Consider the following 22825-nt stretch of genomic DNA (forward strand, 5'->3'; position numbering starts at 1 on the left):
TATTCCTTAGAATATATACTTAATAATTTTTGAGAGAGAGAGAGAGAGAGAGAGAGAGAGAGAGAGAGAGAGAGAGAGAGAGAGGTGGGTGTGGGTGTGTGCATGTGCATGCACGTGCTTGTGTGCATGTTCTGTTCAATCCCTAGTGATCAGAAACATGTCTGGTGTATGGAAAACACCCAAATAATTATACCATATACAAATGAATACATGCTTGAACGGTACCTAAGCTATAGCCATTTATCCCAAGAACACTGAAGTAATAAGTCCACATTTTCACAATGCTCAGTTTATTTTAAGGACAAATAAATAGCCATGGTTATCACCAATCTCTTGTGTCCATTCCCCTCCAAACTGACTAATTACCCTTGTAGTTTACTACTTATTTCACAGCTATAAAGCTGAATGCCGTATAAGGGACAACTAAGAGAAAGCTTATCTGAGAGCGTTATTATCGAACAAACAGCAAAAGGCAGGAACTAGAAACTCAGGATACTATGCTACCCCAAGATTCTAGACAAGCACTGGAAGATCAGCTCTAGCTGGAAGTGGTGGCACATGCTGTCTGTAATCCCAGCATTCGGGAAGCCCAGACTGGAGGACCATCCTAAGTTCAAGGCCAGCATGGGCTACATCAGGAGAACCTGTCTCAAACAACAGCAATGACAATAGAGAAGACAGACAGAAAAGAAGGAAGGAAGGGAGGAAGGAAGGAAGGAAGGAAGGAAGGAAGGAAGGAAGGAAGGAAGGGAGAAAGAGGAAGAAAGAAAGAGTTCATCTATAACTACTGATGTCTCTATGTACCCTCAGTGTCACATAATGTTATGTCTACCCAGAAATGGCACTTTAGATTGACTTCTTGTTTATATATATATATAATGTAAATCTGTGCAGTAGTCAAGAGTGAGGGCTAGGGATGCAGTTTCAGCGGCAGAGAGCTCTCCTAGTATGTATGAAATCCCATGCTTGATTCACAGCATCGAATAAAAGCAGGTCTGTTGATAGAACTCTGTAATTCTCTTGGTACATAGAGAGCTCAAGGTGTGCATGAGATACATGAGACTGTCTCCATAAGAGGAGCAGGAGGAGGGAAGGGGAGGTGAAGGAGGGAGAGAAAGAGGAGGGAGATGAAGAAGAAAGAGAAGGAGACGAAGGAGAAGGAGGAGAAGGAGAAGAAGGCAAGGCCAGGCAAGGCAGTCTATCAGGGCTAAATAATTTCTATTTCCAGTCTGACTGAAAACCTATGTGCAAAAATCTGAAAACTCCCACACTAATTCCAAGACAGTATGGCTCCATTTAACATTGACCTTTTAAAAAGTACCTTTTCATTTAGAACCAGTATAGGTTTATGCAGGACTAGGAAGCCAGCAGGGAGCCCAAGATTTTGTAACTGTGAATTGTGTGGAGTGAATCTTAGGCCTGTGTCTACCAGCTCTTGATAAACTGCCCCCAGTACACCTATCTATTTGGTAAGGTGCTAATTCTCTAGATGTTAGGATCAGGCCATATCCAAAAAGACAGCTCATTCTTAGTTCACAAGACCTTTGCTGACAGATACAGGAACCCTCAGCCTTCCAGAGTGCTGTTAAAAGGGGAAAAAAGGAAGCCAATTCAAAGTCAGTGCTCAGAGAATGCTGGGTGACCAATTTCAATTTCCAAGGTCCCTAGACAGCTTTATTAAAGCAAGTGAAGTGTAAAAAGGATCCAGTTCAAACAATGCAAATGTTCAGCTCCCTACAACTAATGGTAAGTAAAATGAAGAAGAGCAGGTCCTGGTTAAGACACTCTTGGGGAACATTCAGATCTCAATGACTCAACCTCAAGGAATTTTCAAAAGCAAGGATAGAGCTAAACCATTTCACCTGGGCAAGGGGTGGTTTTCTCCTTACTGGAACTTTCAGAAGATTTGAATCAGCTCAAAACCCAGAGCTTTGGACTCCATTGGAGGTGCACCCAAAGCTTCCTGACACATGATATCGCAAAACATACTTAGCTTTCTGGTATCTCAGTTTTTCTACCTGCACAATGGACTTAACCAAATGCATTCCACAGAAATACATGTGGATTATCAATGATGTGTGTAACACAAATGACCTGGGCCATGGCTCATCTCACAGGTCCAAAAATTGGGTGTCTTTGTTATTATTTCCCCCATCCTAGTCCATCTGGTTAATTACAGATGGGTACCTAGCATGCCAAGTCAAGAAGTTTAAGACAGCCAATGGGTGTCGGACTGGAGACTGTTTAGGAGCACATTAAGTCAAGCAAGTGTGATTTACAACAGGGGCTTCATTGCTCATCGGTTTTAGGGAAAATCTGCGCATGTTACATTCCTAACCTTGAATTACTGGCAAGGTTATATGTACTCAAAGGTCAAAATTCTGATGTTTAAAATGAATGAATGAATGAATTTGAGACGTGGCCACATGCATCCCAGGCTGGCCTTGAACTCCTTGGGTAGCTGAGGATAACCTTAGGCTCCTGATCCTCCTGTGTCTACCTCCTGAGTGTTGAGCTCAGAGGAATGTGCTGATGTGGCCAGTTCATGCAGCATCAGGATTGGAGCCCAGGGCTACCACTTTGCCTACTGGGCTACTTCTCTAGACCCTCTAACTTTAAAGAGCTTGTTTGACGTAGTTAGTCCACTAATAACTTAAGGTTCAATTTAACTATAGAAAATGGCATCCATTTATCTCATGGAGAGTCAAGTGTGAATGTCTGCTTTTCTCCAGTCATTCATCAAATTGGGGGGGATGGGAAATGCATGTTTCATTACATGTTAAGTCCCACTATGCAATTTCTTAGGCTGATGGCAGTATCTTGGGTTTATTTTATTTGCTTTTCCCTTCCAATAGACTCACAGCTCTGGCACCACTTTGGCAGGGTTGTTATACACAGACCTGGGGCCCCATGTAGCCGAGAACAGTGGTGAATGTGGCCTAACACAAAGCCACAAATTTACTGAAAACATAAGGGAATTTGTGTGTGTGTGATTATTTTTTACGAAGATTTATTCTTAGATTTTTAGTTATGTGTGTGTGTGTGTGTGTGTGTGTGTGTGTGTGTGTGTGTGTGCATGTTTATGTGAATGTGTGCCAACCGTTTGCCAGTCACCATGGAGACTACAAGAGGGTGTTGGGTTCCCCAAAGCTGGAGTTACAGGAAGCTGTGAATTGCTAGACTGCTGGGACCCAAACTCAGGTTTCTCTGGAAAAGCAGCAAGTGCCCTTAACCACAGAGCCATCTTTCCAGGTCCTCTGATATTTTTGTAATGCATTTGTATAACTCTTAAGTGTGAACTGTGTAGTTAGCAATGTCAAGGCACAATGTCAAACAGTAGGCATTTGAGAGTCTAGAGTTTTGGTCGTATTTGTGACTTTTTTTTAAAGAGAGGAAATAAGATTTTCCTTTGGATCCAAGAAATACATCGTCTACAATGTTCTCTGCCTCTATGATCTCAAAATTACACCTTCCAGTCTGAGTATATTTGTTAGTTTTGTGGCATGGGTGGGGGGCTGGTAGATATATAGCATTTGCCATCTGCTAAAGCAGCAATGATTTGCAAAGAGAGAAATGTGTTCATCTGGAGGAGTGGAACTCAGAAACTCTCTTTCCCAGAAATTCATGTACAGAAAAAGCCAAGTCAACGTCATATATCTTGAAGAGCTGACTCTTTGAGTAGTTTCCTCTAATGGGTTAAAAAAACAGCCAAGAAATAATTAATGTCCCAAGGTCACACAAAATGACTAGTGAAAACTTAGTCATCTGTACAAAACAACCTTTCTCTTCCTGGAGAAAAGAAAAAGAGTAATTGCACAACCTCAAGGACTTTATTGATTTAAAAGTAGGGATTTGGTATCAAGTATATTTTGGAAATGCTGAGGGTCACTGACCCAATGCTCATAAAAAAAATATGAAAAGCCAAATTCTGCAGTGAGAAATCAATACATTTATAGGGCAGGTTATTTTGCCATCCTCATCTAGCCCATCATTTGGTGATGTCTGAAGACAGTTTTGGTTATCACAATGTAGAGGGTACGTGATGGGAACCAGGTATGTAGAGAATGTTGATAAGCATTCTCCAAGATGTCCTCCAAGGAGGAGTTATCTGATCCCAAGTGTCAAGTTGAGGAAAGTCTAATTCATACTTATTTAAAATATATACATTGCTCTATGCACTGCTATATTAGTTTCTAGTCAGAATTGTGCTCACTCATTTCCCAGACAAAAGGCTCACTAGAATTAATCTCACTTTCGAAAAAATTTCCCACACAGCATCCTACATATTCAAATGTGGCATTCAAACCTCACCAGATGCTAAATGCTGCTGGGCTCTTATGGGGGGCGGGGGGCGGGGAAGAGTTCTGTCATTGCTGAAACATCTAATTAAAATGAATCTGGTAAGAACTACATCAAATGTCCTGGAATGTTAAGGAATAGTCCCATCCACACTATCACTATTTTGTTTAGAAAGGTGATTACTCAAGTCAGAATTGCCACATGAAATTTCTTTCTCTCACCATAACAGGCCCCATCAGCACACACTGATACTACCCTCTACCCCATGCGCTCCCTGTGCACCCCACCTCTGGGATGAGTAGCACACTCTTTCCTGGTTTGCAAATTCTCAGTCTGGCTAGACAATCCACTCTCTGGAGCCTGCTGCTGTCAGCTTATCCTTGCAAACCTTGTTGGGGGGGTGACAGACATGGACGGCTTCCTAGGATCTCAGAATGCTGTTCAACAGGACTGTCACCTTTCTGGAGAGGAATTTCCAATAGCCCTGCCATCAGTCCACAGACTTGCCATGGGAATGACTCCTTTTTACCAGACCCTTCCATTTAGCCCTCTTTTAAGATACTGGGTGAGGTAAAATTTTGTCGTGCTAGCCTGTCTTTGCTGGATGACTAATACCATCCCTCCTTCTCAACTGCTTGATGCCAGGAGAAAGAACCTCCACTCCCAGAAGTAACTATCAAAAGTGTCTCCAGACTTTGCTTAAAGGTTCATTGAGGGATAAAACCAGCCACACGTGAGAATCACTGATTCATACTCAGGCTCCTGGGAAGTCCTTCAAGTTCCCTGAACTGGCTTGATTTGAATAGATGTTGAGGTGGTAGGGCACACAGCCTTCCTGATAAATGGAAGTTATAGAGTCATGTGGGTATTGCTCCTGCAAAGTTAGGGACTTCGATTAGTAAGTCGGGAGCCTTGCCCTGTAAAGAACATGCCTTGTACAGCACGAAATCCCTTGCAGCACATTTAACAGGATTTCAATCACAGTAACAAGCTCCAGAGGACAGCGCTCCTCCCTGACATCAGCTGGTGACTGGCCACCTAAGGGGTTCTTAGGTAGGTCACATCTGATTCAAGGCAACCATGAAGAAGAGATCATGGTTTCATCAGTGTCCCACATACGGAACTGCAGAAATAGGTAAGCTGGCTGGGTGAGGGTTTTGACTAAGCTCAAAGAAAACAGTCAGCACACAGTTTTGGAAAAAGTCTTTTGTTTTCCAAGGAATTTAGACTTTGGGTAGGGGTGGGTTAAGGGGATGGGGGCTGTGATATTTATTAGAATTTGTGAGCAGGGACTGTATTGAAAGAAAGCTGGGATTTCCATAGGGAAGGGAGACATAAAAGGCACACTTTTCAGATGCCCAGAGGCCTTCTATTTTGGTTGCACAGGGCAGGGAGGAAGAGAGAGCAGGAGAGAGCAAATGAAGTAAGATAGGCAAGACTGTGTCCTGGGTTTGCAAACCAGGGCAACCCCCTCTCTTCCCGTCACTGCAGGGCCAAAGTGTGATTACAAACAGCTCCCTAAAATTTATCCAAAAGTTTAATGCCTTGAAATAAGTCCAGATCACTCTCTCCCCACTTGTGAAGGAAAAGGCAGTCTGAACATATTTGTCTAAATAAGTGTTTAAGAATAACATATTTTGTAAAATTCAAATATACAGAAAAATTGCATATTCCCCTTTACCACCTCATCTAGAGTCCCCCCAGCCACCAATGTTAACACCCCCTCACCCTTTCAGCCCCCCAACTACCAGTGTCAGCCTTCTCCTTGCCTAGATGCAGGCTATGATCATTTTGTCTTTTCCTGATCAATCAAGTTATTAGGTCATTTCTGGATGACTGAGGGTTTTGATTTTGTTTGTTTGAGATGTTTTGGAAGTGGCTTAGGGGCAAAATTACTTGAGTCTTCTCTTGTTTTAATATTTAGATGATCTGGGAATGAGTGTAAGACTGATAAGTACTTCTTGATCATAGCCCACCCTCTGGATGGCATCTTAATTCAGGATGTCACCCTAAAATGTGTGTGGAGGATTTTACATCTGGCCACTGAGAACGAGAATTCATGGAGGGCCTCGTTAGTCACTTTGCAGGGAGTGCTTTTGCTTGTGTTTCAACTTGGTGGGGGGAGGGGGCTCTTCAGCTTGAGGCTTGACTGTGAATGGACCCCTCCAGGTTTTCTTAACACCACAGAGGATGGGGCTTGCAGAGGCAGAGATAACCAAAGTGAAGGAGGAGAGATCAGCACCACTCGGGAATCTCCTGAGGTGTCTTTGAAATGGAGTCCTGCCAAGCTAATCTGCTCACTGTCACCTACTGGGTTCAGAGAATATGGAAAAGCTGTCTTCCTAAAGCTCTCCCTTCAAAGGGACAATGATCTCTTGGAATTCTAGATTCTACAAGGTGGCTACCTGTTGCTTTCAGTTTTCGCCTTCTCCCTAAAGGTGTCAATCAGGGCTTGCCCTTCCAACCCACCGCACACGTAAATGTCTTTCTCCTTAAGTGAACTTGTTGCCACGATGAACTTGAACGCTGAGACACAGAAGAGGAGAGTTTGTTTCAACAGCTGCTTTGACAATGAAAAGCTGGAGTTCGTCCTCCCAGGACAGCTGGCTCTGACTGTCTGTCTTTACATTACCCTCACTTTTCTCTAATGCCCAGCTGAAATCACAAGAAGGGCAAGAGAATGCTAATTACCGGGGACATGCTATGTAGGGGCCTCTCAGTGCTGACACAGGAGTTTTCTCCAAGTTTACTTCTATAAATTTGATTTTTGGCTAATTTATAACTAATTGTTAAATATATGCTGTTGCCTGGTTATTCATCCAGTATGGTAGCCACCAGCTACAGGAAGTTGTTTAAAATTTAGGGTGACTATGGCTAATAGATTTACAAATGTCTTTAAAAAATGAGGCTTTCTGTCCCTTATTTACATTGTAAGTGTTTAGGATTTGTTTTGGGTGGTATCGGAATACAATGTTGGACCTGGTCCCAGCTAGTAAATGCTTTACCATTGAGCTGTATATATCACCAACTGCTTTTTAACCTTTTGAGAAAACCTTTGAGACAAGTTGTGGCTAAGCTGGTAGCTGAAGTCTTGAACTCGGTATTCTCTTGCCTCAAACTCCCTCGTTGTTGGGATTATAAGCCTGTGCCACCAGGTCCAATGTATGTGTCTAATGTTGGCAACATGTTACTAATGACTTCCATACTGGAAACCAGCAACACAGAATATTTTCCTCACTGTAGGATGCTGCCAGATTGTGGATCAATGGGAGGCAGATCTGGACAGGAATGATGGGCTCTATTTTCCTTACTACCAACTGTACACATTCATTTTAGCTGCCAGTTTTCCATTTTACTTCTGGAAAGGGAAACTTTGGTTTGAAAACTGTTCACAACAACGGTTCCACTGCAGGGGAACAGTAAAGAGCAGAGAAGACCGTGCCGAAGCCACGGGCTCCAGATCTGTTTATTGGCCTGTGTTAAATACCGAAGGGGACATGAGTTCCAGTAAGGAGGGGGCAGAAAGCCAGATCCTCCACTGATCCTGGGTCTCAGACCGATCAGCCACATGTGGGATCTAATGTGGGCAGATTCTAGGACAGGACTTAAACAACGAAACGTAACAATAACAACTAGGTTTCTGTTTCCACAGTGTTAGGTGCCTATTTAAAAATGATTGGACAACTTCACATCTAATAGGATTGCTAATTTTTATTTATTGAGTGAATATCATCAGCAACAGTGAAGCCGTGGGTTCTAGTAGCCACTTGTCCTTTTATTTTTAACTGGTGGAGCTGCCAGCCAAAGAAGTGTCGGGCCTTTGACTACATGAGTTTGGCTTTCTCCATTTTCTGCTAAGATTTCCCTTTGTCTTCTGTAGAGCACAGCTCTGATTCGCTCCTTGCTGTATCTGTAGTATCTATAACCGGACCCAGCCCACAGTAGGCACCCTGAAAATATTGGCTGGGGAATGGATGGCTTTTATTTGGAAGGGAACAAGGTGACATCTTTATTCCTTTACATTCTTCCCCCAAGACAAATCTTCTGGAAAAGCCTTTGCTAATGTCCAGGATCCCCTCCCAGCCAATTAATTACTCTTGGATGCAACCCCTACTTCCCCCTCCACATTCCAGGGTTTTCATCCTGCTCCTCAATGGCAGGACAACTCCTGAGTCAGGCAGAGGACATAGCTTCCCCAGGGAGCATATCCTCCCACCTCCGGGCTTTTTAAATACCTAAGAGTAGAAATCTGTTAAGCCACCCAGAACAAGCTGTCAAAAGATGTGATGAAACAGCAGTCCAAAGAGGTGACATGGTCATACAGTCACCATAAACATAAAAGCAATGTTTACAGTCTGTTGAGTTTTTTCTTCAGTAAGTAGATACAGACGAGCATTCTGATGGCTCTGAACACCAGACGGGTGTTTGATAGATAGTCTAATCTATACTGTACTTAGTGAAAATGCGATTTCATATGTCATGGTCTTTTGAAAACAAATCTGAAACAATAACTATCCAGCTCTGGTTGAGCAAGAGGATCAGAAGTTCAAGGCCAACCTAGGCTCTAGCAAGATGTTGCTTCAAAACAAAACCAACAGGTAGTGAGGATCTTTTAAAAGCACTGCAATATTCATTTAGTAAAAAATATCACTTAAATTTTATATTTAATTGCATTTTTTTTTCAAATTGAAATCTTACATGATCGCCCTACTCTGGCCAAAAAGATATCTTTAACATGAAAGAAAGGGTTGTTTTGCCAATGCCTACCTTAAGACAGTTTACATGACATTTCTGGAACTCCTGGTTATGGGAAATTTGCTGACAGCACCAATAATTTAAGATTTTCTGTTGTTGGACTCAAATGCACAATGTCAGAATTAGCTTAGTCTTGTTCAGGGTGGGTGGTATTTGAATTTTAGAAATCTCTTAACCAAAGTCTCATAATTCATTGAGCATAACCTGTTTTATGTCTCCCCAAATAGGATGAATGGAGTTGGCACATGCCACGAGAGATCTTGTCACTAAAGCAGATTATAGTGACATGTAATGTGGTGTCACAGTGGTCCCCTCACGGACAGCAAAAAGACCGGCACCAACACAGACATGCTCAAGAAGGTTAGCTCTGGCTATCATCATCTACGTGGCAATGCTATTGCTGTCACATCTTTATAAACCTCTAACTCATACCAGTATCCCCCTCTCCTTATTTCGGATCTTCTGTGTGGTCAGCGCTACTATAAACAATGGGATGAAATGGAGGTTGGAACAAGGCCTTATCACCTGGATATAGACTTTTGCAAAGGGAAAGATGTCTTGGAACTTCCACCTTCACTGCTATAATATTTATTTTTCTTAATAATAATTCCTCTTTGAAGCAGACTGAAGGAGGGCAAATGAAAGTGACAGATGGAAGCTGTCTGCAGTTGTTTGAGCAGAGACCCAGGTGGACTCCGTGTGCACACATTGGTGCTTTGCCTTAGAATCTTCTCTTCTAGCCACCTTTGTCTTCTGGGCATGCTTTCCCATTATCTTCCAATTCAGTAAACATTGAAACTCAACAAATCAAGACAACATTATTGGAGAAGAAAAAGCTACCCAACACAATGTTAAGCCTCACAAATTTTTGTTTGTAGAACTCGTCATCATTTCTGACTCAGAATTCTTTTAAAGTAACCTTTCAAAACGCACACTTTAGCCTAGCCAATGACATGAAGTTTAATACATGGCTACTCAGAATTAGGGGGAGGGGGATAGAGAAAGTTTACAAAATTAAAATATATATTTTTTTAATGAAAAGAAACATACATTCACTTCTAATTCACATAGCCTATTTGCCTTCATAGTTGTCTCTCACACACTAGTTTTTAAACATTGCTTATGAAATTAAATAACATGGAAAAATAAATATGCTTTATTATATAAAGACATATAAATCTGTACCACTCAAAACATTCAGACATACGTAAATGTGGCTGCTTAAAACTATTTTCAGAAAATACGGTTGTGATATTTATACTCTTTTTTTTTCTGTGATATAATGAGGTTGTAAAACACTGATGTCAAACATTTTCTCTCTATACCTATAGAAACTGCACAGTGTGATAGGAAAATGAGGTAGACACAAGTACTGAAGTTTGCCAGGCTGAAACAAAGCATCGCTCCCTTGCAAGCGCATAACCTCTCATCATTCAGGTCCAGAAGCACAGATCTCAAAGGCTCAGAGAACACTTTTCGAGTTGTCATGGAAACACTCAAACAAGCAATTTCTGTAGAGAAGAACCGCCATCTACAAGATGATCAGTGAACAGAAACACAGGGCAATGCAAAAAGAAAGTCACCAGACTGCCCTGGGAACGTGGCGGTGACAGTGACGTGATTTTCTTCCTCTAGATGGATTTGCTCAGTCTAGAATGTTCCTGATTTACAAGACATTTCTTACTTCACCTTGACAATATAGGGTTCTCTTTCCAATTTGACCCCATTTTTCATGGCATAGGTGTATTGATTACCCAATGTGCTTTTGGGATTGGCTCAATAGTTCAACAGAGCTGAAGAACACTGTTTCACAAACAAAGGTCCAGGGACATTATTTTTTAAAGGCCAGAAAAGAAAATTTTATGGTATGTTTTTCTCAAGCATGATTTTTTTCTTTTCTTGTTTTTTGAGACAGAGTCTTACTTGTAGCTCTGGCTGGCCTGGAACTTACGGCCCCAAGCTATAGGTGATCCTCCTGACTCAGTCTCCTGAGTGCTGGGTCACCAGCATGAGTTACTGCAACCAGTGTTACAAAAACAAGTCTTAGCTCTGCAGTGACTCGAACCAGAACCAATGGTCTCTCTGAAAGGGTTGTTTGAATATTAAATTCAAAGAAGTTTCATTGTGGAGACTTTGGAAGTTGTGGCAACAATGATTTGGGGTTTCTTTCTCAAATACTCCTCCTTCATAGGCAGTGGTGACGTAAGCTGTCTCCACTTGACCTTGGCTGTATCACACAGCAGTTGTTGCTTTGTGATATGACAGTGTCTATGTGTGGGAGTCCCTGGGAGCCAAAGCAACCTGCTGGAGGAGTCATGGCCACCCTGGCCTCTAGTCAGTCTAAGCTGCTTTCTATCGGAAGCAAGATGTTAGCACCTCAAATGCACTTTTCTCTTGTACACTTGTTAACGTTACTGTAGGTCCAATGGTAAAGCACCATAAAAAAGAGTTCATGGCTAGAAACAGGAGTCATTGAGGTATGCTGAAATGTAGAAGTCCTAAGACATTATACCAAAGCATCCATGTAAATAAACATAAAATAATCAAAATCACAATCCTAGAGTCTGAATGATTGCTCGCTCACATGCACATAAAATCAATATATTTAAATTGCCTATCTACTTAAACAAAATTCTTTTGATTTGGTTCTTTAAAAAAAAAATCACAGTTTAAAAGCCTGCAAAAGTGACCTTTCTCTTAAGACAATAGAAGAACTGAAGTCTGAAAGTCAAACTAACAATTGCTTTATGAGATCACACGGGCAGCAAAGCTTCCTTTAAAATCCATGTCTGCAGATGCCAGGGCACAGAACTTCTACTCGCCTTCCTGCCTCTCTGATAGTTAGAAAACTGTATGTAGCCCCAAGAAGAACAGTGATATTAAATATGCCCTATGTTTTCAGTTAAAACAATCAGCAGCCTATATTTAAAGATTTAAGCTATTAAATTATCAATAGGGGATATATTGATAGAATGTTCCAGAAAAAGAAACTAGCATATATATGTATGTCCATACACATACATATATGTGTATATATATACATATATATATATGCACAGAAACATCCCTAGCATTATATTTTATAACTCACTATGAATATATTTTTTCTATTTTCCTAAAAAAATTATTTTAGATAAGTATGAGATGATTTAAGGGTTAAAATCTGGAGAAGGAAAACACAGATTTCTTTTCTTCATCAAACCACAAGGCTATGTAATGAGGAGTTTCTCACAGAGGCCTAACCAGTGACTTTAGAACTAGTGGCCTATTACTTTTGAGAGTGTGAATGGAGCTGGGGGAATTAGGTCTGGTGTTGCCTGTACACAGAGTGAGTATGCCATGGGCTCGAGAAGGAACATTTCATGGACAGTAGTATGTAGCAATCACAGAGAAACTGGGGCTTTCAAAGAACATTCTGTCTGTCCTAATGTTACCTCAAACCTTCAAAGCATTCATCTGGAAAAGGTGCCGGTGTTGAAGACAAAATATCCCCAGAGAACCACAGATGTGACACCGTAACTTTTCTTACACTCTAGAATAAAAGCCCACATCCTAGCTAAAGAGCATAGTCTGAGCCCATGTGTCTACTTCTAGTTCTCTGCTGCGTGCAAAAGCCTTACAACTGACTGGGTCACAGAACCAACCCTGCAGATGCAGCCACCGATGCCGAAACCCTTGACTTTGGGAGCATCAATGGGTGTTAATCATGCTACTTTAGTTACTCTGCTCTTCACTTGGCACGAGGATTGAGTAAGACCTTCCAAGACAAGACTGAATAAAAATGGGGCTTCTGGAAATGACTTTATATAATACTGATTTCAGCTTCATTGCGATTAATGTGCTTATAGGAATATTTACTGTACTTAGATACATCAGATCTATTGGCTCCATAATTTTTGTCACAGCTTAGCCAATGTGCTGTGTTGACACAGTTAATCCATCTGTTTGCTGCCCCAGAAGTTTGTATAGTATTTACAATGGCAAAACCTGCCTTGCCATGTCAGCTGCTGGCTAAGGAAAACGAGGAGCAATGGAAAAGCTTGTCTCAGACAGACTTCCTGTCTGGGGACAGGGAAGAGATTCCAGATACCTCGGAAGGTGATAGGTCACTGACTACACTGCTAGTCACCTATATTTCCAACATGACTCGTCTATTGGTGGGTATAGACTTTATGCTGATTGTGTGAAGATACGTATATCCAAGGCTCGCAGAAGCAAATGTTAGTAGTTGAAGAAAAAACATTGCACTAGCCTCAATAAGCAGGAACCTTGCTCCAATAGCCAGAGCTACCACAGCCTAGAAAGCAGAGACTGGCTCCTTTTGAGCTATTTCTCTAAATCACTATCAATGTACATACACACAGCTCTTCTAGGCAAAGGATGCTACTTCTGGGCACCATTCCTGCATGAGGTATTTGTGTTCTGTAGAGTCACTTCGGCAGTGCCGTACAGTGTTAATTCTACCGTGCTGTAACAGGGAGAAAGTAAGAGGGCTTTCAGAGCACAGTATCGAGGGTGCTTTCATGGGTGTGGCAGTTCTTGGTTAGGAAGGCATGCCCCAGAATACTCATAACATTGTCTGAGAGTTTGGGTAACAAACATGAAGCATTAGGGCCGTACCGAGCTCCAAGGGCCAGTACTCCATGCAGCGTCTTGTGGGCAAGCTTGTGTGTTGCACTGCTCGCGGTCCGGAGGCTTGTCAAGAACTTCACAGCTCAAATCTGGGAACCGGTCACCGTTGGCCCGCTGACAGACCACCAGTCTTGTCCGCATGCCTCCGCCACACAGCTTGGTACACTGGAAGAGGGACAAAGGACGCGCCAGTGATTTTGTGTGAATAGCACATGGCAAAGTCTATTTCCCCACAGGAAACTTTTCTTGGCTACGCTTTATTACGGCATTGGGCAGCCTAAGTCTGACAGACAGAGCCAAGGCAAATTGCCAACAATGATACGGCCAATGGACCGTGGTTCCTGTGAATATGAACTATCCCTCAGTGAGGGCTTCCTTTATATCTGTAATATGAACTTTTTTTTTTATAGAGCTCACCTCATCAGGTTGAGAACACAGTTACTTGCCCCATATATAAAACGAAGGTTGGGAAGTTAATCACTCTTGATCCATTAACCAGTAGCTAAGACAAAATTCTTTGAGGCATACAAAAACCAGTAAATAAAAAAATAACCTGTAACTACTCAACAGTGAACAATAATGACTTGGCCTGTTTTATTTTATTTTTTGGTAGTTGGTAATTTCTTTGTTTTTGTTTTGAGACAAAGTTCACTGTGCAGTCTAGGCTAGTCTGGAACTCACTGTAATCCAGACAGACCTCCTATCTCAGCCTTCTGGATGCTGGGATTATTGAAATGAGCAGCCAAGCCCAACTTCAAGTTTTATTTTTAAATGTTGCTGAGGATTTAATCCAAGGACTGAGTTTTACACAAACCCACACATTCTGGCAACTTCTGTGAAGCTGTCGTGGATGGCCCTTTGCTGATTCTCTTACTCCAGTTATGATGCTCAACTGTTTAACTCTGTCTTCAAACCTCAGGACAAGTACAACTGTCCTCTAGGAAGAATATACAGCATGATGGGAATGAATGTTAGCTGATGTTCGGACTCTTGGCAGGATTCTCATTTGTGAGACAGGAACGAACTGTATTTCTTGGACAGTGTTGCCACACTCATATCCAGGAACACAGACATTGAGTTTCCCTGCTGCGTCAAGGCCGGCTCTCCCACAACACTTGGACGGGTCAGTCTGTGATAACTGAAAGCATCCCAGCAAAGGCATGGACTCACCTGGCTTGGATCCAACTACAGAAGCCTAATTATGGATCCCACAGGACAAAACTACAGTGTTGGGAAGACTCACATCACAGGAGTCTCAAAGCCCCTCTTCTCCTCCTTCCTCAGCATCACTGCCCAGAATGACATCAGCGAAAGTCAACAAAAATTCCTGGGTCAATTGCCTGTGACTTCTAGATTATGCATATGAAATGATGAGACACAAGAATGTGGACTAATAAGCCCATCATCTCCTGTGTCTTTTTTTCTTCCTCTTTGTGCTGTGGTCTCCCAGGTGTTAATTTTCAGGCTTTATGTGGTAAACAGTCAAGACAGAACAACTCAATGAGCCTTAAGTATGTACTTCTCTTACACATTCAATCAGAGAGAGCAATTTTGAGTAACATAAATATGCATATAAGTCCTGCTATAAAGTATAACAAAAGCTCAAAATGCCCAACACTACTACTACCAATGCATATCATTCTTACTATTAATAAAGTAAGTTATTATTGCATTATTACAGTATCATTTGATTGATTGAAGTTTACATGTTAGGCATTTAATAGATGCTGTCTCATATAATAGTTATAAATATTATGCAGGTGGTACTATTACTATTCCATTTTATGGATAATGATATGAAAATTGGGCTAAATTACGTTACTTGTTAATATCACAAAAGTGATAAAGGTCGTACCTAGGTCCAGCTAGATCCCGCATATCCTGAACCAGGGTCTAGCTGGGTGAGACTGCCTGATCCTTCCCTCCATGCACCCTCCTCAACTCCCCAGATGTAACCCAAGTTCCATATTCAGTGCCCTGGAAGAGTTACACCCCAGCTTTCATGGCCTTCAGCCTCCAGGCATACATAGGAAGAGATCTGGGACACACTCCCATTCACAATACCCTCTAGGAAAATAAAATATCTAGGAATAAACTTAATCAGGGGTAAACGACCTCTACAATAAAAACTTACTGAAGGAAATGATAAAGACACTAGGAAATGGAAAGACATACCATTAACATGTTCATGGATTGACAGAATTGGTATTGTGAAAATGACCATTCGGAAAAAATCTATTTACAGATTCTATGCAATCCCAATCAAAATCATCATCTCACTCTTCATAGCAGTTTTAAAAAATCAGGTTACCAAAAATAGACACTGGGTAGCAAAAATAATCCTGAGCAAGAAGAACACTGCTGGATAGACTATCATTCTAGATGTCAAGTTATATTATAGAACCATAGTAATCAAAACAATATGACACTTGCCTTAGGTTTTCCTATTGCTGTGATAAATCACCATGACCAAAGCAACAAGGGTTCATTTCATCTTACACTTTGAGGCAAAAGCCCATCACTGAGGGAAGTCAAGACAGTAACTCATGCAGGATAGGAACCTGGAAGCAGGGACTGATGCAGAAGCCATGGCTTGCTCTCTATGGGTTATTTAACTTGCTTTCATAAATAGCCCAGGACCATCTGGCCAGGAATGGTTCCACTTTCAATGGTCTGGGCCCTTCAACATCAATTACTAATTAAGAAAATGCCCTACGTGCTTGCCTAGAGAACAGTCTTTTTAAGGCATGTTCTCAATTCCCTTTTCTCAGATAACTCTAGCTTAGGTCAAATTTACAAGAAAAAAAACCATGGAGACAGAGGTACTTACTGATGCAAAAACAGACATATGGACCAATGGAACAAAACTGAATACTTAAATATGAGTACACTTAACTACAGCCATCTAATATGTAATATTTGACAAAGATTCCAAATATATATATATACTAGAGAAAAGAAAGCATCTTCAACAAATGATGCTAGGGAAACTGGATGTCCATATGGAAAAAAAAGTGAAATTAGACCCATATCTATCATCTTGCACAAAAACTAACTCCAAAGGGATCAAAGACCTATTTGTGAAATCTAAAGCGTAGAAGTGACCAGAAATAACAGAAGCAATAGGCAATAGGCACAGGATACAGGTATACGGAAGGACTTTCTGAATAGGACCCAATTTGCCCTGAAATTGAGGCCACCAACTGGCAGGTGAGAACTCATAAAACTAAACAGCTCTGTACAGCTAAGGAAACAGCCAGCCAAGCGAAGAGGAGTCCCACAGAGCAGAAAGAATCTTTGCCAGCTATACATCTGACAGAGAATTAATATCTATAGTACACAAAGAACTTAAACTACAAAAAGAAAAGTTGAAATGGCCCACTTTAAAAAAAAAAGTTGGCTTGGTATTTGAACAGAGAGTTCTTAAAAAAAAGAGAGAGAGGGAAAAATGGCTATGAAATATCTCAACCAAGTGCGCCATCCCTAACAATTAGAGAACTAAGAATCAAAACAAGGCTGAGATTTCATTTTACCCCAGTCAGAATGGCAAAAATCAATAAAGCAACTGACAACAAATGCTGGAGGGGATTCGAGGAAAAGGGAGCTCTCCCTCACTGTTGGTGCGATTGCAAACTGGTCCAGATGGAAAGCAGCATGGAGAAGCCTCAGAAAACTAAACATAAATCTACCACATGACCCAGCTATATCTCTCCTTGACATATGCCCAAAGGACTGGCCATCCTACTCCACAGACACTTCCTCCATGGTGTTCATTGCAGCTCTATTCACAATGGTAGAAAATGAAAACAACCTAAAAGTCCTTCCACAGACAATGGATCATGAAAATGTGGCACACATACACTTCGGAATATCATTCCGCTATAAAGAAAAATTAAATCATGAAACTTTCAGGTAAATGGATGAAACTAGAAAAGATCAAATTGAAAAATGTAACTCAGACCCAGAGAGACAAATGTCACTTGTTCTCTCTCTTATCTGTGTTTCTTAAAAGGGACCAGAGGTTGGTGGGGGGGCGGGGTGAAGCAGTAGAGAGGGGAATAACAGTGTATAGTGATTTGAAGAGGAAATGGGAACAAAGGGGATTCTTTAATTAGGGAGAGGGGAAGGATATAAAGAAGTGGAGAGGAGGGTAAGATACAGTAGAGATGTCTGGAAAAGTCATAAGGAATCTACCTAACATTATATATAATACTGACAAGTCTGTGTATACATATACATATACATTATTCATATACATATACAGTTACATATATTGTCTGGCCGACAATGCCGTGTATACATATACATATGCATATATAGTTACATATATTGACTGGGCCGACAATGCTTCCTCCAACAGCTATGGACTATCTAACAGTACCCCCAACACCACATGTGAGAAGCCTTCTTTTGAGCTGTTGGTTTGGAGTTGTCTAAGAGACTCTCAAAACACAGGCTATTGCTGTCACCCTTGGTTGCCTCCCAGAGATAGAAGATAAGTCCATGGGGTGAAAATCCCATGTACTTCAGAAACAGGATCCAGAGGATCCGAGCTGGGTTGACCTCAAAGCCTCCTCCCTAAGAACTCGCTTTCATGGAACCAGAAGGTGTCATGCAACCTTCCAAATGAGGAAAGTGACCAATAGTCATACCCAGCTACGATGCCTATGTACTAAAAATATCCAGCATGACAATATCCTCAGGGTGCAGCAGCAGCATGTACACCTTGGTGGTAACCAACAGCTCTCTAATTGGACTTGAGGTCTGTTTAAGAAGAAGGAAATCCTGTATAGAACTCGGAACACACCAGCTACCTGAGGCATACCTTCTAACTTCATTCTAAATATTTATTCTTTTTTTTTTGTATAGAAGAGTCATTTATTCCAATAATTACATCAGATGACATATCAACATAGTCATGTTGCTTTGGAAGAAATCCAAGAGCAGGATTCCTAGTTGAACAATCTGTAGAAAATGAAACAGGAAATGGAAGTGATTTTGAATCTGAGACTTGTCTTGGATCTTTAAAAGAGTTTTTAGAATGTATCCTACATTGAAAGCTTGGTGCAGCCAGTGTCTTCTCTGTTTTTCACTGGCTACCAACTGTCTTGCTTATTTTTTGCATTTGCAGATTTTAAAAATAGTCATTCTCTCCTGATGAGTAGGGATTTGTCGATTTTACTAAATATTTATTCTTATACTCACCATCGGGGAAATATCTCTTTGCAATCATTACAGAAAACCACAACCAATCAAAATGCAGAGAACAAGTGGCCATGTGGTGCCCAGCCCTAACTGATACAGCTACACCACAGCTCATGCACCTAAGACTCAGGGATCAGCGAGGAAGGGTTACAAAAAGATTGTAGCAGCTAGAAGAACAGGATGTTTGCTGTGAGATTTCATCTCATAGAAATGTCAGAGAAGCTATGCTTGTGAAATCTCATCAACATGGCTGCCTAAACAAGCCCTGAACAAGGATGGCACCAACAGACATGCTAACATGGAAGGGAAATCTCACAGGACCCCAACCCTAGACAAAGAACTATGGGCAACTAATGAATGTCGAGAGCAGGAGAAACAGTCTCCCCCAGGGTCGAGCACCCGAATTAGTTATCTGATAGCAAGTGAACATCCCTGAAATCATATACATACAAGTAACAATGTATGGAGAGAGCAGGTTGTGTTTACATATTTAGGTGTGGTGGTATTTTACTTGTACTGAAATGTGATTTTAATTGTATGTTAATAAATAAAGTTGCCTGGGGGTCAGAGCTATTAGAGCCATAGCAAGTGCGTGGCGGTGGTGGCACACGCCTTTAAGGACCTGGAGGGAGGTACATATAGGCAGTGACAAGGCAGTCACATGTTTAGGTTTACAACCAATGAGAAGGCAGAACAGCTAGACTATAAAAAGACATACACACAGGAAGTAGGCCCTTTTTTCAGAGAGCTCTCTTGGCTGAAGCAGGATAGCTGAAGCAGGAAGGGTAAGGCTCTTAGTTCTGACCTCTTGGCTTTCTTCTCTGAATCGGCTCTGTGTTTCTTATTTAATAAGACGGTTGGTTACATCTACAAATGGCGCCCAACGTGTTGGCAAGAGTTTCCACCTAAAACCTGAGTAAAAAGATTCTAAAACGGAGCTAAAAACAGCTCCTAGTTGTCTCTTTCAAGCTAGCAGCAGCCTGCGTGTTTGAGCTACTATGGCGGGTTCCTGGTATGAATGCTCGACCTGCAGGATGGCGGGAATGAGGCCTCTGCAAGTGGCACATTAAGCTGTATGGTGGATTTAGCCTCTGCTAGTACAAAACAAAAAAAAAAAAGGTTTCTGGGCTACACGCTGCTTTGATAGAAGTATAGACCCACTATTTCTGAGAGTTGATGGCTCCCAGAGCTGGCGGAAAATGTACCACCGCCATGTTGGGAAGCTGAAGTGGGCAGAGCCAGCAGCCATAGCGCCAGTGCCGTTTCAGGCTTAGAAGGCTGCAGTTTAAAGCAATAGGCTCAAGCTAATATAAAAAAAATAAACCAGGTAAAGATGGCTACCACACAGAGAATCTGGATTATGTTCTCTTTGATATTCGTAACTAAAGAAAAACATTTGATTACAAAAGCTGTTGAGTTATGCCAAAATGTATATTTTAAAGGTACCTTGACTTCAAAATTTGGATGTAAGGATATGTTGCTTTGGAAAGGAGGCTCTGCTTTTGTTTCCACAGAAAACCAGAGGCTATGGATTTGTTCCAGATTAAGATACATCAGGTTTGACCAGCCAAGACCCCCTGAAAGGTCTCTGATGACACCATGGCCCAGATGATCCAATATCCAGAACCATTTCAAGGCAACTGGCTCAGACGATACACCCTCATGGACTACTCCATAATCCTAAAATATTCTTTGTGTCCCCATAAGATACAGCGCCCCCCTCCAGCAGGAAGTAGTAAGAGAAGCTACGCCCAAATTCCCAAATATACCAAGCTGACTTTGGAGATGTGTAAAGGTTAAAACCTTCCTTTTTAAGAAAAGAAAAGGGGAAGTGCTGTGGGATGGTCTGTATGTCAAATGTGTTGCTGATTGGTCAATAAATAAATTACTGATTGGTCAGTGGCCAGGCAGGAAGTATAGGTGGGACTAACAGAGAAGAGAATTGAGAGAACAGGAAGCTGGGTGAGGGAGACACTGCCAACCACCATGATGAGAAACAGTGTCTGAAGATGCCGGTAAGCCACGAGCCATGTGGCAAGGTAAAGATTTATAGAAATGGATTAATTTAAGCTGTAAGAAAAGTTAGCAAGAAGCCTGCCATGGCCATACAGTTTGTAACCAATATAAGACTCTGTGTTTACTTGGTCAGGTCTGAGCGGCTGTGGGGCTGGCAGGTGAGAGAGATTTGTCCTGACTGTGGGCCAGGCAGGAAAACTCTAGCTACATTTAGGGTTACTAAATGTATATATATAATATATATAAAAGAAACAGAGAGCATGAATTTGAGAGAGAACAGGGGAATGCATGGGAAGGCCTGAAGTAAAGAGGAAAGGGAAGGGGGAAAATGGTGTAATTAGATCTTAAAAAACAAACAAAACAAAACAAAACAAAAAAACATAGCCAGGAAATGGACCTGTTTTTATGCACTCCAAACACCGTGTTACCACTTGTCAGGCAAAGTGGGCCATTTTACAAAGCTAACAGTCACAGCAATCACAATTGGAGAATAGGAGGCTATACAGCTCATCAGCCATTCAATGTCATCTGCAACAGGAATAACACCCATTCTGGTTTTGTGAGGAATTTGAAATCTTGGAAGGCACTCTGCCATGGGAAAGAGTGCACCCAAAAGTATAACAGAAACGGCAAGACTCCCATGGGCTACTTTAACATGTGATTTCCGTCCTTAGAAGCATTCATTTCTTAGCCATCAGAGGGTAACTAACAAACAACTTAGACCTAGATTTATGTACAGTCTTTCCTCATTCTCCACCTCCTACATAGTCAAGCTTCTCTTGTTAGCAGTAAGTGCATTTAAGAAGCAGGATAGAACTAAGAGAAATCTCCTAGGGAATCCCAGGTCTAGACACTCCTCCTAGATCTAGTTCTGAAAAATAAAATATTAAACAATAGTAGCCAGTCAAGAAAGGACAGATAGACCGATGGTTTGCTCTTACCTCTCCCCAGCTGCCGTAAGCCCATTGGGGACACGGGCCAGATTCACAGGCTCTTTGCTCATCAGGTTTGATTCTCTCTACACAATCACTGGCCGTGTATCCGTTTTCATCTTGACACACCACAACTCGCCTCTGGGACCCTCCGGCACAGGTACTAGAACACTAAGCACACACAACAGCAGATTTATCCTCAGCACCACACATAAGCCAGCTGGCTGAAAGGTCAGGGGCAAATGACAGAGACTGCTTTCAAGTCTTCATACACAGTGGGGAAAGGAAGCTAGGAAACTGGGCCCTTCCCCAAGGTGGGGTTGTTCATTTTGTACACACATGCATATGACTGGACGGAAGAGATGGGCTTCTCTTCACATTCCCCAGGCCGTCAGTAGGTATGATACCCTTATGAGTGACAATGTTTATAGAGTCCTCTGTGCAACCCTGTTCATTGCCCTCCTGTGTCTTGTCCTCATTTCTGAGAGGGACAGAAGTGTCAAGAGGCACCGTAGTTTGTGGACATTTTTTTTAACATGTCAAGAGCTCCTTTAGAACCAATGCTTGAGTCTCTTTCAACACAGAGGTTAACTCATACTTAATGAATTGCCAGTTGTGGAAATCAAGCGTCTATATGAACTCATTCAGTGTGTCCATGAAGGTACCACAGAATGTCATTTAGACATTACTTCCTAGTAGGTGACTAGTCCCATCATCTCCCCCGCTTTACAAGAACCTCTATTTCAGTGGCTGATGATAGTAAGACCTATTTTATTTGCTTTTCACTTCCTCAATGAACTCAACTGAATTCCATCCCCACACTTCTCTCTTCAGGCCATTTCAGTGGAATGTTCTCGAACGACTGTTGTTGTTTGTATTTCAGTTGGTTCCCACGCACACTTCTCATAGCTCTCCTATGAATCTACAAGTGGAGTGTTTCTCTTTCCAGAAATTCTTTACCCCCTTAAGCTAGTGCATTTTCTAGC

At 41.7% G+C, this 22825-nt stretch overlaps 1 protein-coding gene across 1 annotated transcript in view; it reads right to left on the reverse strand.

Moving 5' to 3' along the window:
* Adamts9 (ADAM metallopeptidase with thrombospondin type 1 motif 9) overlaps positions 1-22825 on the reverse strand; it is a 168628-nt gene that overhangs the window by 60681 nt on the left and 85122 nt on the right. The window contains exons 27-28 of the mRNA XM_059258235.1: positions 21849-22010; positions 13675-13851 (exon numbers count right to left, since the gene is read on the reverse strand). Of these exons, the coding sequence (XP_059114218.1) occupies positions 13675-13851; positions 21849-22010 (339 nt within the window). The remainder of the gene's footprint in view (positions 1-13674; positions 13852-21848; positions 22011-22825) is intronic.

The sequence above is a fragment of the Peromyscus eremicus genome, chromosome 3 (genome assembly GCF_949786415.1).
Source record: "Peromyscus eremicus chromosome 3, PerEre_H2_v1, whole genome shotgun sequence".
NCBI lineage: Eukaryota > Metazoa > Chordata > Mammalia > Rodentia > Cricetidae > Peromyscus > Peromyscus eremicus.